Here is a 14099-nt window from a genome sequence, read left to right as displayed (position 1 = left end):
TTCTGCTTTAAAACAGATTTCTCAGTTGTGTCTTTTGGTGGCTCAGATCCATGATCCTGAACGTGCCCTTCCTCCGTGGGTGACATTAGCCTTTGGCAATCTGTTACTACAACTCTGATTTGGAACAGAGACGAGCAGAAACAACTGCACCTTATCGGATGATTCACTCTGAATCATCCGATAAGGTGCAGTACTGACATTTTAACATTTACTGATTCAGCTACACTAAAACAGACTTTTTTCAGATATATCTTACACAGTTGGTGGGTTAGTTATACCCAGTCGGATCAGTTCAGTGTTACCTGGCGTCGGGGGCTCTGCTCACAGGGTCACCTCTCTCTGTTTGTCACCGTTGTTGAAGGTCGGGTCCCAGCGGTGATGTGATGTGCCGGGTGTTCAGTGAGTACGCCCGGGCCTGTGCCCACGCCGACCGCCCACTGCACGACTGGAGGCTGCACATTCCTCAGTGTGGTACGTCTTCCCAGGTGTTTTTAAACCGTGTGCCGTTTAACTTTATTATGAGTAAGGACTTTGACATATGCATCTTATAAATATAGAGATTTTTTTTCATGTATTGTCATTACAATATTTGGATCCATACTTTGTTATTAAAACTCTCTGTCAACGTAATAATGATCTTTATCAGGTGCTCTGATTGTGTCTCAATCAAGTAGCTTAAGTGACAGACAGAGGAGCAGATGCTACGATGCTAAAAGGCCCGGGAAGTAATGATGAACATTGAATATTACACAAATTCTTACATTTTAAAATCCATTTAATATCAGTTTGCCCACTAAAAGGTTTTACATTTGATATGTGCACTGGGGTGGCCTACATAACCTCATAGCTAAAGAACTGTAGACTAACTGTTGCTAAGGTGATCTAGCTAGAGGTCATGAGGCCTCAAATTAATCAAAAAAGCAGAAATGTTTAAATTTCTGTGCAAAAAAGGAAAGTGTCCTAACATAATTACAGTACTTTATTTCAGTTTGTTTTAATATTATTTTATACACAGATGTTTTTATTGTGGAAAGCAAACTGAACGATAGCTAAAGAACCTGTAAGCTGTGGCTTAAATGTTATTTTTTAATTATCATTTGTCATTTTGTCCTATTTTGAAATTCTTAACATGTAATCGGATCACTTAATTTGGCTTCTTCCAGTGGTGCGTGGTAGAATCCTTTTCAGCCATCACAATCACGTTTATATTTATGTCGCCTATCCTGCTAATGTCGGCCGCTGCAGAGTTAGCTAAAAGAAGATATAGTGGGCAGGGCACACAAATTAAACAAATTCCAACATTTTAGTTCATTATTTTATTAATATAGCCTTTGTTTGCTGTGTAGCAAAAGGCTAAAGGTTTCATTTATTTAGTTTCATTTATCGGTACCTTCAGCGGAAGGCTACGTGGAAACCCACTGGTGAGCTAGCTATTAGCTTACTGTTGCTAAGGTCATATCTATTTTCTGTTTCAACGGTTGGATTACTGTGCGTCAGTAAAAGACCGATCTGCGATGGGCCTCGTCAAAGCTCAGCCGGTGAACAAAATGAACTATGAATTTAATATTGGAGAAATATAAGTCTCAGCTAACTGAAGCCTACCTCTCATCAGATGAGCAGGACTGATCATGTGCTAGCTAATGCTTTAGGTGTTGACACTGGCTGCACCTCTCTCGTTATGTCAGGAAGTCTTTGCGGTTGTAAGTTTTATGTTATGGAAATGCATGTTATGTTTAATATTGCGGGTCCAGCGAAGCAGTGTCCTCTAGGTCTGCAGTACAGGGAATGCATCAGCTGCTGCCCCGAGTCCTGCAGCCTGGAGCGGACGTGCATCGACAGCAAGCTGGCCTGCTTGGACGGATGCTACTGTCCGGACGGTTGGTTGCTATTCAGACGTCCTGCAAATAATCATTTATACAGTCTTAGAAGAATCCCGCATCTTTTAAACTTGTGAACTTGTCACAATGAGGCTGTTTTGCGTCCCCCAGGTCTGATCTACGAGGACGGAGGCTGCGTGACGACCTCCGACTGTCCCTGCGAGTACCACGGCATGTTTTACCCCTCCGGACAAACGCTGCAGGAGGAATGCAACAACTGGTGAGCTTTGACAAATGTTACTGTCCATAATAACCTCATCTCACTGGCTGATGTTGGACCTTAAATGAATCCCAGCTGGACGCTCGTGAGACCTTGTGAGGGCATGTTAGATTAAAGGCGTCATCATGTATTAAAAACCAGCAGATTGCCCTGCAGACTCCACGCAGTCCGTTTAATCTTCTCAGATCTGACCACTTGGGCACGGTGGGTCCAGTTTCTCTTAGTGATTATAGCTCAGTTTTTCATATTTCCCATCAGCCACCTGTGGACGTCTGTGCTCTTTTGTTTCAGCACCTGCATGGGCGGAGTGTGGAACTGCACCGACTACAGCTGTCCAGGTTTGTGCCCTTCTCTTCTGTGGGACTATGAAACTGTAATTATTTTATTCCAAACCCAAGATTCTCAATTCATCTTTTCCTCAAGCTTTAGCGTCATATACATGTTGACATTTGTAGTAGTGATAGAAATGCAAAAGAAGCAAAGAAGGAAGGGGTCCTCCATTGGGAACTAGAAAGGAATAACCATCATAACAAAAGGTCTTGGAAGGAAAATGTTGGTAACGTTGCATTTGAGGGTTTTCCAGCTAATTGCGTTGACCGGGTATTTCACTGTACTACACAAGGATATTTCCAAGAAATGCCTCTGCAATATGAGACTAAATATAGGTGACATTTAGAAGTTGTTACAAACCTTCTCGTATATGTTTGAGTTAAAAAAACCAACATGAAAATATGTTTTAGGCATGTGGAAAAAAAAGTTCATAAACAGAGGTCAGTATCCATTTGTGTACGCTGGTACACTTGTGTAACAGAAGTATATGGATAAACTGATGGAAAATTTACGGCTAGATACCTGCTTTTTTCAATTGTGAGGACAGTTTTGAGGAAATTAGGTGGAAAACCTGTAGCATCGCCAAAATATCTCTTACTTTGGCTACCAGGAGGAACTAAGTCCCTGGTGTGGTGGGAAGGGGAGAGCCTTCTAGTTAGGGAGAAGCAAAGAAGCAAAAGTCATAACCAAGGGGACAAGAGAGGAAGATCTTTCCTAGTTAGGCAGCAAGAAAGGAGGACGTGACATCATCATAATAAAGGCCAAAAAAGAAGATGGTTTCCTCCTTTGTTAGCATGGAAGTAAAAAAGTTCCCTTAGTGTGCAAGGTAAGGATTCTACCAAGTTAATCATCAAGGAAGGAAAAGGATATCCGGTAAATGGTGATAAAGAGGAAAGACCCAAGGAAGGTCATAGTTTGAGACAGGGGAGTCTTAGTAGGTTTGGAGAAGGAAAGACAAGGAAGCAAGGGAAGACAACGCTCCTTAGTGATGGACCAAGGACAGAGGATGTTTTCTGTTCAGAGAAAGGCATGAAATCTAATTTGAATGTGAATAGATGCACATTTCCATCTACTACAGTATTTGAATTTAAGGAGTTGTGTCCAATTTGTTGATGTTTTTATCTGCTGCCAGTTTTCGTACCTTCAGGAGAGCATGAAGCCCCGGTTCACATTCAAGGCACACGGTTCACATCATGATTATTATAGCTCAAACCAGTGTCTCTGGGCGAAATGAGGGGAACAACAATTGTGTGGTTCTCTCTCTGCAGGCGAGTGCTCGGTCACTGGCGACATGTATTTCCAGTCCTTCGACGGGCGGATCTACACGTTTCCTGCGACGTGCCAGTACGTCCTCGCCAAGAGTCGCAACTCGGGGAAGTTCACGGTCACCGTCCAGAACGCCCCCTGTGGAGCCGTGAGTCACCTCCCATCTGCCTGTCTTCTCCGTCGTCGTCTTCTTTCTCTGCTCTCGTTCTGGAAAGCTCCTCTGCTGGACGGGCTCTACAGGTCCCTGCAGTTTGTCTGTCATGCAGGTCATACCGTTATTCAAGTGCTCCGTAATCCCTTGGCAGTTGGAGGTGGGCTTTGTCGAAGTGCCGCGCTGCTCCTCGGGACCGACCACTTCTCTCGAGGAAACGCAAACCAGAGGGGGGGTGAAGGGGAGGAGGCGAGATATAAGAGGGTCCCGCTCATCGTCAGTGCAGGGGCCCAAGACCTCTAACAGCCTTATCTGGCCCGACTGACTGACGGAGCGGTCGTGGACGGCTTTGTAGTGGGGGGGGGGGGGTTGACGAAAGCAGGAGGTGAATGATGGGGAGAGCTGGGGAGGGGGTGAGGTGCTAAAACCTGACTGCAGATCTGCCTCTTATGAAAGAGACGATTCATGGCGGCGGATCGTTCACTGTCAGCGGCTAATCGCAGTTTGACCAAAAGTGATGTTACTTACGTGCAGTTATGAAGTTCGGCTGTTTTACGTTTTTAGTTACATTAGTTCTTTTTGTCTTGAAAATTTTTGGTGTACATATATTCACAGTGCCACTTTTACGACTGTTCCCTAAATCGCTGATTTGTCTCGTCTTATGGTTAAGATTGGGATTAAAAAGCGACAGAGTTATGATTGGGGTTTTAATGACTCTCGCGCTGCTGTAATATATTAAAGAACCCCTCCAGTCACGTTTTAAATTCAATTCAATTCAATTAAATTTTATTTGTATAGCGCCATATCACAACATACATTGTCTCAAGGCACTTTACATAGTGAGGTCAATATTACAATATTACAGGGAAAACCCAACAAATCCCACAATGAGCAAAGCACTTGGCGACGGTGGAGAGAAAAAACTCCCTTTTAACAGGAAGAAATCTCTGACAGAACCAGACTCAGTTGTGGGCGGTCATCTGTCTCGACCGGTTGGGGTGAGGAGAGAGAGGCGAGTTCTGACAGGAACTAGAAAAAGAGATCATATTTCTCCAGTGTTAGAATCTCTGCATTGGCTTCTTGTGTCACTAGCAAAAGCAGAAGTAGTGAGTCGTTGTACGTGTTCAATAAACCTCTTACACGATGATCAGGCCATGAATCTCTTTAGTTCATCGTCATTGGTCATCACCATCTACGTTGGTGAGGTGATGAAACATGACGAAGGAAGAACAGTTTAAACAAAAGATCCACGAGTCTGACACTTATCAGACACTAAACCCTAAAACACTTCCCTTGAAACTGTAGAAATACGTTTTTGCCAATGTCCTGTGTCCTGCTGTGTGTCTGGCTTCATCACGCCATCTCGCCTCAACTGCAGAACCTGGACGGCGCCTGCATCCAATCCGTCAACCTGGTCATTGACGAGGATCCGCGGACGGAGATAACGCTGAGTCACGTCGGGGACGTCTTCATGGCCGGACAGTACCGCATCTCCCCGCCCTATTCCGACGGTAACGCGCCTCATCTTTGAATCGCCCTCCCGGCTTTGTTCACGTCCGGCGCCCCCCCGGCGTCTTTTCAGCGCCTCCCCTGCGTCATGGCGGAGACGGATTGAGTGACGGCTTGTGCTATTGAACGGAAAATGTTCCCAATACTTGCATGCATTGTGTCGCGCAGAATATGTCTTCCCTCTGAGTCGCTGTGGTCGACGGCCTTTTGTGTGTTTTGTGCTGAACTGTGTGAGAATGATCTGATATGACTTTTGCTCCCTCGAGGAATCGAAGCACTAATGATCACGTTACAACGAGCAACGTTCTCGTTATAACAAGAAAAACATGTGATAACGATAGACACCTAAGATATTATTAATTCCACTGTGGCAGTTCAGCGCCTCCGCACTTTACACCCCCAGACGCAGTGGAGTGAAGGTTCCCTGGATGGTCAGTTTTAATTAGAACTAAATGCATTAACTGGAAATCTACCGTGACCTTAAATCTCCTCCTCCCGCAGACGTCTTCCAGGTCCAGGAGCTGTCGTCCATGTTCCTCCAGGTGAGGACGGCGTTCGGCCTGCGGCTGCAGTACAACTGGAAGGAGTTCCGCCTCTACCTGCAGGCGGACGAGCGCTGGACGGACGACACGGTGGGGCTGTGCGGCACCTTCAACGGAAACATCCAGGACGACTTCCTGTAAGTGCGACCTTTAAAGAGAGAGCGTACTACTGTTACAGAGGTGACGGGGACGTGCTCTCTCTCTCTCTCTCTCTGTAATTCACACTGGTTGGAGGCGGCGCGGCATCAAAAAGCCGCCGCGCTCCCTGATCGGCTCCTTAAAGGCCTGATGAGCACGACACGCCACTTCAACAAGGAATTTACTGTGAGCAGCAACAGCAACTCCACTGTACCACTGCGTAATGGCCGACCATGAAGGGCGGTTGTTTTCTCACAGCTGTAAAAGGATATATATATATATATATATATATATATATATATATATATCTCCATCACAGTCGGTGGCTGATCGCATGCAGCTCAAAGGAAAACAGGAACTCACTCACTCTGCAGAAAGGACGACAGTTAAAATGGCTTTTATTAGGTTTTTATTTTTGAGTCATTTAAAAGCTCCAGCTGTTCAATCTTATGGATCAGCTGTCATTAGTCATAATTAACACAAACGTGGCACATTTAGCGACCGAAACAGACGGGAGAGTCGTCCAGAGTCAGACACAGACGTAGTTCCTCCCGCAAGTTTAAGTTCAAGTGTGACACTGCCGTAAAACCATCGGACTACTGGGCGGGAGTCGTATCACGTCAGTTTCCTTTGCGATCACAGTCATAACCCTGGTGTTCCTTGAAACGCAGCGCTTTCAACTGTGCAAACCACCAAGGTTGTAATTAGCATAAAGAAGTTCTTACACCAAAGTTAAAAGAGGCACAAACATGGTAGAAATGTAGGTGTGTTTTCTTTCATAACGTCAGTAAACATTTTCCTGAGGAGTCAATGGCTCAATCTCTAGATTCAAGTGTTTTTCAACACATCGTGAGGTTCATTTTTATAAATTATGGTCGAATTTAGAGTCAAATAGACGGTAGATCCCCGTAGCGGGGATACAGCTTGATTGACAGCTGGTACCGTCCAATCAGTGAACGGTTGCACTTGTAGGAGGGCGCACATTGGACAAGCTATCTGTCAGACCAGCAACTCACAAACCAACGGCTGACGTCATGTGGACTGACACTTGATTGGAAATGGAGCGGCGACATTTACATGACGTCTGTTAACAGGATGGCGCCACAGTTACGTCACTTATGTTTTCGACGGCCCATGTTGACGACCGGGAACTTTAAGACAAGGTCTGGAGACGAAGAAGTCACCAGAAAAGTAGCATGCAGATTAAAATGAATGCACCAGTAACTGCAATTTCACGTCCAAAGGAGGCGGATGGAGATAATGTTGGAGCCACAGGCTGGTTCCAATTTCAGTTTCAGTTGAAGCGAGCTCGCTGTTCTGCAGCTCCGTGTCTATGCTGTAACGCCTCTGCTCCTCCTGCAGATCTCCGTCAGGTATGATCGAGAGCACACCTCAGCTGTTCGGGAACGCCTGGAGAGTCTCGTCGGGCTGTTCCCACATCGGCCTGAGCGCGCCGCAGCTCGACCCCTGCGACGCACACCAGCAGGCCGGTCAGTTCCTCCCCTCACCCCCTCGTCACCTTTTCTCTTTCAGCAGCTCCGACGAGAACGTGAGTGGTAATAGTTACTATTAATATCCAGGCAGAAATGGAAAATCATCTCAGCTGGGGGCTGCAGGATATTCTGGAGTGAGATTTGAAGACAAACATTTCGAATTCAATCTGTATTTTCCACAGTTTATTGTATGTGGATCATTTATTTTACTAATTGATGATTAAGAAAATGATTTAGTTATTTGCACGTCTACCTGACACTTCATCTAGGTCAGAGCTTGAATTATAGCATTGGACGAGAGCCTCAGCAAAATTAATGTAATGTAATATTTAAAAAAAGATTATATTTAGATCATAAAGGATGTTAAAACAATAAAATCTTTTTTAGAAAAGAGGTAAAAGCAATGTTAACCAATTAAAAGACAAGTTTAATATCGAGACCATAAAAATTACTTTTGAGCAGTTTCTTAAAGGTATTAACAGCAGTTGCTGTTTTATGTTATATTATATGTGATGGGAGTTGAAAAGGAGATGCACACAATTTAATAATAATAATAAAAAATAAAAATAAAAAATGGATAAAGAGATATTTTGAAAGGAGATGCATATAATTTAATAAAAAATAAAATAAAATAAAATAATAATAAAATTTGAATAAAGAGATATTTTACTGTGCCACCAACATGGGGAAACTACAACACACATACAAACACACACACTCTTGGTCCTCGCCTGTGACGCCTTGTTGTCCGCGCCCAGTGACCTACGCCTCTGGGATGTGCGACGTGCTGAACCAGGATCTGTTCTCCGCCTGCCACGAGTACCTCAGCCCGACGCCCTTCCATCAGCAGTGTCGCTCGGACACCTGCAAGTGCGGGACGCCCTGCCTCTGCTCCGCCCTGGCCCACTACGCCCGCCACTGCCGCAGGTTCTCCGTCATCGTCGACTTCCGGTCGCACGTGGCCGACTGCGGTGAGTGTTCGGCACGTGTGGTACGAAGATTCCAGATTAAATGTCTCCCTGCTCGCTGTTCATGGTCACGGTTGATGTTTCAGATCATTAGCGATGAGCCTGGACGTCACTTGGCCTCGTCACGATAACTACTTTTTGTTGCACGATATGTTGTCCACGAAATTATTGCGATAAACAATATTATCGTCATTTTAAGACCATTTTTTTCATACTGAATCACGTGAGCTTGGTCGCTGCGTGTGCAAGTCCTATACAATTTGTGTCGCTGCTGAGAGAAATGTTATCCAACACTTTAGAAAAATACAAAGAAATCCATATTTTCTGACATACAATAGACCAAACAAGTGATTTATTAATCATGCGACGAGGACAGATGTGGCAAGACTGTTGTTGACACATTCATTCTTATGTCAACAAACATGCATGTAGACATAATGGCTGTTATTGAGGTCAATAAAAGTTATTGATTTCATATCCATGTATCGTATGATAAGTTGATAATCTAATTATCGTGACTGTCCCTCGACGTCACTTCGGGATTTTAACGTAATCAGAGATCATTTCTTTAAGTCAGTTTGAAGTTTAAATCAGCTGTAATGTAACACTGTAAAAATAATGAAGATATTTTTGAAGATTTCTTGCAGAATACGAAGACATGCAGACAACAGAATGTACAGACAAAACATTAGCTGTGGTATAGGTATGTTTATTTCACATAGCAGAGATTATGAACGTGTTTAATGCAGTTTATTAATTAGAGGTAAAGTTGTATATGTAAGTGACAGAGCTACTGTACGTTTCTTTCTTTGAAAATCTTCAATAATGGATCGTTTTGTTGGCCAAACGAAGATCTTGCCCCCGTTTACCTTATCGGTAAAAAGGATAAAGAAGCTAAATGTGACTTTTTTTTTTTCTTGGGCAGAAGAGTCGAGTGATGATGTATCGTAATAAATCAGAAATCGGACTCTGAATCTTTTTTCGTTCGTCTGTCCCGGCAGCGGTCGCCTGTCCCGCCTCCATGCAGTACGGCACCTGCGTGTCGTCCTGCCAGCGCCGTTGCTCCGCCCTCTCCGTGCCGCAGCACTGCGGCGAGGAGTGCGAGGAGGGCTGCGTCTGCCCTCAGGGATCCTTCTACAACCACCGCACGCTCACCTGCGTGCACAGGTAAGGCCGGAGGAGGCGGGGCCTGGGGGATTGTTACACTGTTCATATTTGAGCCGGTTAGTTTTGGTCTCGCGGTGCCATTTTGCGAGCGCGCCAAAGAACTTTACGTGACAAACCACCATCACCTACGTGGGCTGCGTTTCCCTGATACTTGACTCTGATTGGTTTATAGACGGCCGTGCGTCTGACGTCGCTGTGTTGTCAGTTTGGCGGGAAGACTTTTCGGTTTCCTCTCTCATCCTCTCAGAAAATAACTTTTTACTTTTTTTTATTTAACTTTTTATTGTTTTCGTTGGACCACATTTGAAATTAAATATTTTATCTCGGTGCTACAGTGGCTCCATTTTTACACGTATTTTTTCGGTTCTTTTTCTTCTCAATTTATTGTAATTTTTTTTCCGAACCATCCACATAAAATTGTTTCCCACACTGCTAACGAACAGGACCACGGTTCAGTTTGATCCGTGGTCCGAGGAACCTTTCACACCTGCAATTGTAGTTCGGACCAAAGCGGCCTGATATATTTATACATATATAATATATATAAATATATATATATATAATATATATAAATATATATAATATATATAATATATAAATATATTTATAATATTTATATATATATATATAATATATTTATAATATTTATATAGTTCTTGTTTTCTGAAGAAAAAAAAATACAAATATTATTATTTTTTTCTTCTTACTGTATATAGACGATAGCGTTCGGTGGGCAGCTTTTTACGTTTCCTGTCTCTCTCTCATCCTCTCAGACTTTTTTATTGTTTCTTCGGACCAAATTCAAATGAAATATTCCGTCTCCTCTCACTTGGTGCTACTGCTGCTCAATTTTACACTTCTTTTTACGGTTCTTTTTCTTCTTCTTTGATCGCTGGTGCTGGTTAACTTCCTGTTGCTAACGAACCAAACCACAGTACAGTTTGACCCCTGGTCCGAGGAACCTTTATCACCTGCAATTTTGGTTCTGATCAAACGGAAAAGTCCGAAGGTCCGGATCAAACGAGGTGTGAAAGCGCCCTGAAGTATATATATTTTTACTGTATTCAGACGGCAGTGGGCCACATCCTGGCAGGAGGCAGGAAGGGATCAATGGCCGAGTGTCCTTGTTGTGTATCGGAGCAGCTCCGGTGTTGTTGAAGGTAGTGAAACCTACATTTTAGAAAAATACAAAGAAATCCATATTTTCTGACATTTTAATGACCAAACAAGTGATTTATTAATCAGACGACGAGAACAGATGAGAGGACAGAAGCAGCGAGACTTTGCTGGACTGTTGTTGACACATTCATTCTTATGTCAACAAACATGCATGTAGACATAATGGCTGTTATTGAGGTCAATAAAAGTTATTGATTTCATATCCATGTATCATACGATAAGTCGATAATGTAATTATCGTGACAGGCCTAGACGTCACTTCGGGATTTCAACGTAATCAGAGATCATTTCTTTAAGTCAGTTTGAAGTTTAAATCAGCTGTAATGTAAAACTGTAAAAATAATGAAGGTTATTTTTGAAGATTTCTTGCAGAATACGAAAAAACATGCAGACAACAGAATGTACAGACAAAACATGAGCTGTGATATAGGTATGTTTATTTCACATAGCAGAGATTATGATAGTGTTTAATGCAGATTATTAATAGAGGTAAAGTTGTATATGTTAATGTCAGAGCTACTGTACGTCTCTGTCTTTGAAAAACTTCAATAATGGATCGTTCTGTTGGCCAAACGAAGACCTTGCCCCCGTTTACCTTATCGGTAAAAAGGATAAAGAAGCTAAATGTGACTTCTTCTGTTTTGTCACGGCAGAAGAGTCGAGTGGTGCTGTTATGTATTCAGACGACGGTGGGCCACATCCTGGCAGGAGGCAGGAAGGAATCAGTGTCCTCTTGTTGTGGGAGGTGGTGAATCCTGTCAAATGAATCCTCTCCAGAGTGATATTTGGATCTGCTCTGGAGTTGGGGGTCAGCCTCTTGAGTGTCTCCCCTGCGGACGCCTCGGAGCCAGGGGTCCTCGGTTAATTGCGCCCCCGTCCCCCTTTCCCTCCCCGCTCGGCCCCCCCCCCCGACAAGACGCGCCGCTTGATTCCTCTCTAAATGTCTCCAGGTTCTTTTGGCATCCTGGTGCAGCGCGGCTGCCTTCACTTACCATGCGATAGGGTTACATCGGCAGGAATTCCCGGTGAAACCCCCCCTTTCATTGTCGTGCGCGGCGCGGGGACGACGCAGATATCTGATGACCAGTGAGAGAGAAGGTGCGGTACAGAGGCCGATGTGTGCCGCCGGCCTGTATGTCACGGAGGCCTCCCGCCTCCGCTACACAGCGTTCACCAGCACGTAGATGCACCGTCGTTATTAGGTTGTTTTTTTTTCAAATCATACAAATGTCGTCAAATCAATTAGTTTTTTAAAGGAGGTTTACTTTTGGATTCGACACCTTGCATTGCAGATTTTGCCTCTTAAAACGTGCTTATCTGCCCCCTATCCGCTTACCTGTAATCCTCTGTTTAAAGAAACACAGAGATCTCCTTAACGTACGTGTTCACACGGTGACGAACAAGCTGAGCAGTGTTTGGTTGGTTTACATCCCCCTAAGCCTGATGGGAAACTTCGAATCTATCTGTCTGTGCTGGAGGTCGAGCCCGCCCTCGGCGTTTGGCGAGCTCATTTTTGCAGCACAAATCCTTAAAGGAAGGTTTTATCAGTTTTCGCTCACACTGACGTTCAGAACTTCAGAAATTCTGCTGCAGGCAAAAATTCCGTTGTCCGTCACATTTAAATTCATATTCTCTCACACATCTTTTATTTAACCATTATATGTTTCCGGGAATATTCCCCATTGAGATTCAAAATCTCTTTGCAGGACTGGATCACTGATCTGAGATGGTGTGTGTGTGTGTGTGTGTGTGTGTGTGTGTGTGTGTGTGTGTGTGTGTGTGTGTGTGTGTGTGTGTGTGTGTGTGTGTGTGTGTGTGTGTGTGTGCGTGTGCGTGTGCGTTTGCTGTGCTGTGGTTTTTCCAGGAGCGAGTGTCCCTGCAGTTTCCTCGGAGCAGATTACGAGCCGGGAGATGTGATCATGACGTCCGCAGGTGTTCAGTAAGCTCCTCCTCCTCCCCGTCCGTCTCTGCCTTCATAATCTTTTAACCCCCGAACACGTTCATACGTCTTCAAGGACAATTTGAGATTTTGCTCCTTTATTTTAAATAAAGTTCACATTTTCCATCCTTTTGCTCGAGCAGTTTTCAAACTAAAAAAAGCTTCATCCTCTGGGGAGCAAGAACATGTTTGGTACATTTAAAAGAAAAAGTGTTCTTAACATAGTTTACATGTCATAGTTTTTTTTCAGTGATGCTACATGAAAAGATTTAATTTCATGTCTTCTCCGTTTCCCCTGCAGGCTCTGTCTGAACGGGAAACTGGTGTCTCAAACAGCAGACAGTGGTAAGTCACTCAAAAACAATTCTACTTTTTCATTTATTATGGTTATTTATGGGGCTTGAATTCAGTGGGAAGATTTGTTGAAGACAAAAGATGGAATGGACAGTTTGTTTTTACGCTAAATGAGGAGTCTCCCCTGAAGCATCCTGCCAACGTATGGTTCCTCCTTCCTCGCGCAGACAGGCTGTGTCCGGCTGGTCAGCTTTACCAGAACTGCTCGGAGGGGGAGGACGGCCTCCTGCCGGGAAGGGGCGTGGCCTGTGAGCGCACCTGTGAGTCGCACCTGCTCAACCTCACCTGCTCGACACACGAGCCCTGCGTGGCTGGATGCTCCTGCCCTCCCGGGTGAGTGACGCCTTGCAGTGATAGATTGTTTTTTCATGTATGGAAGTTCACGACTGTCTTTATTACAGTGAGATCATTTTAGTCAAACTGAAATTTCACCATTTTTCTGTGCATCAAAACACATTTAATGCATCACTTCAAAAACTTTTTATAATTCACATTTATTAATTTTTTAATTTTTTGTGCACCACCAACTTAATGTCATCATTTTAATAAAAAGCTGAATGTGAAAAATGTATCTGCAATATTGTTTGCAGTCACTGAGAAACAGATACTTTTTCTTGCAAAACTTTATTTGACTTTCTTCGACTTTTGAAATTGTATCTAAGTCTGTTCAGTTTGTTTGAAACATTAAAGCTACAGTGTGTCATATTTCTAGGAACTTATTTACAAGAAATGGAATATATTGTCCATAACTATCTGTTCATATATGTATAATCACCTGCAACAAAGAACAGATGTTTTCAGCGCTGCCGGAAACCAGAAATTCAGCGGTGCGCCACCATAAAGTGTCCCCTGTCGGTTGCGCAGTTGGTCGCGGTTTGCAATTTTTCCACCAGATGCCGCCAGAAAATTTAAAAAAAATTACACACTTTGGCTTTAAATGTTTTAATTTAAATTTTTCTGTTGGTC

The 14099-nt window shown here is 43.7% G+C and overlaps 1 protein-coding gene across 3 annotated transcripts in view; it reads left to right on the top strand.

The window, feature by feature from the left end:
- otog (otogelin) overlaps positions 1 to 14099 on the top strand; it is a 53879-nt gene that overhangs the window by 11575 nt on the left and 28205 nt on the right. For all 3 annotated transcript variants that reach the window (XR_007030564.1, XR_007030563.1, XM_047331480.1), the window contains exons 11-23: positions 362 to 471; positions 1752 to 1877; positions 1989 to 2097; positions 2389 to 2435; positions 3696 to 3841; positions 5223 to 5355; positions 5855 to 6032; positions 7396 to 7523; positions 8285 to 8497; positions 9496 to 9661; positions 12705 to 12779; positions 13081 to 13124; positions 13301 to 13466. Coding sequence is in view for 1 of the 3 variants with exons in the window: in XM_047331480.1 (XP_047187436.1) it covers positions 362 to 471; positions 1752 to 1877; positions 1989 to 2097; positions 2389 to 2435; positions 3696 to 3841; positions 5223 to 5355; positions 5855 to 6032; positions 7396 to 7523; positions 8285 to 8497; positions 9496 to 9661; positions 12705 to 12779; positions 13081 to 13124; positions 13301 to 13466 (1641 nt within the window). In the remaining 2 variants the exon portion in view is untranslated. The remainder of the gene's footprint in view (positions 1 to 361; positions 472 to 1751; positions 1878 to 1988; positions 2098 to 2388; positions 2436 to 3695; positions 3842 to 5222; positions 5356 to 5854; positions 6033 to 7395; positions 7524 to 8284; positions 8498 to 9495; positions 9662 to 12704; positions 12780 to 13080; positions 13125 to 13300; positions 13467 to 14099) is intronic.

The sequence above is a fragment of the Scophthalmus maximus genome, chromosome 4 (assembly GCF_022379125.1).
Source record: "Scophthalmus maximus strain ysfricsl-2021 chromosome 4, ASM2237912v1, whole genome shotgun sequence".
In the NCBI taxonomy this organism is placed as follows: domain Eukaryota; kingdom Metazoa; phylum Chordata; class Actinopteri; order Pleuronectiformes; family Scophthalmidae; genus Scophthalmus; species Scophthalmus maximus.
The sequence above is the reverse complement of the archived record's forward strand: the minus strand, read 5'-3'. Positions and strand labels throughout refer to the sequence as shown.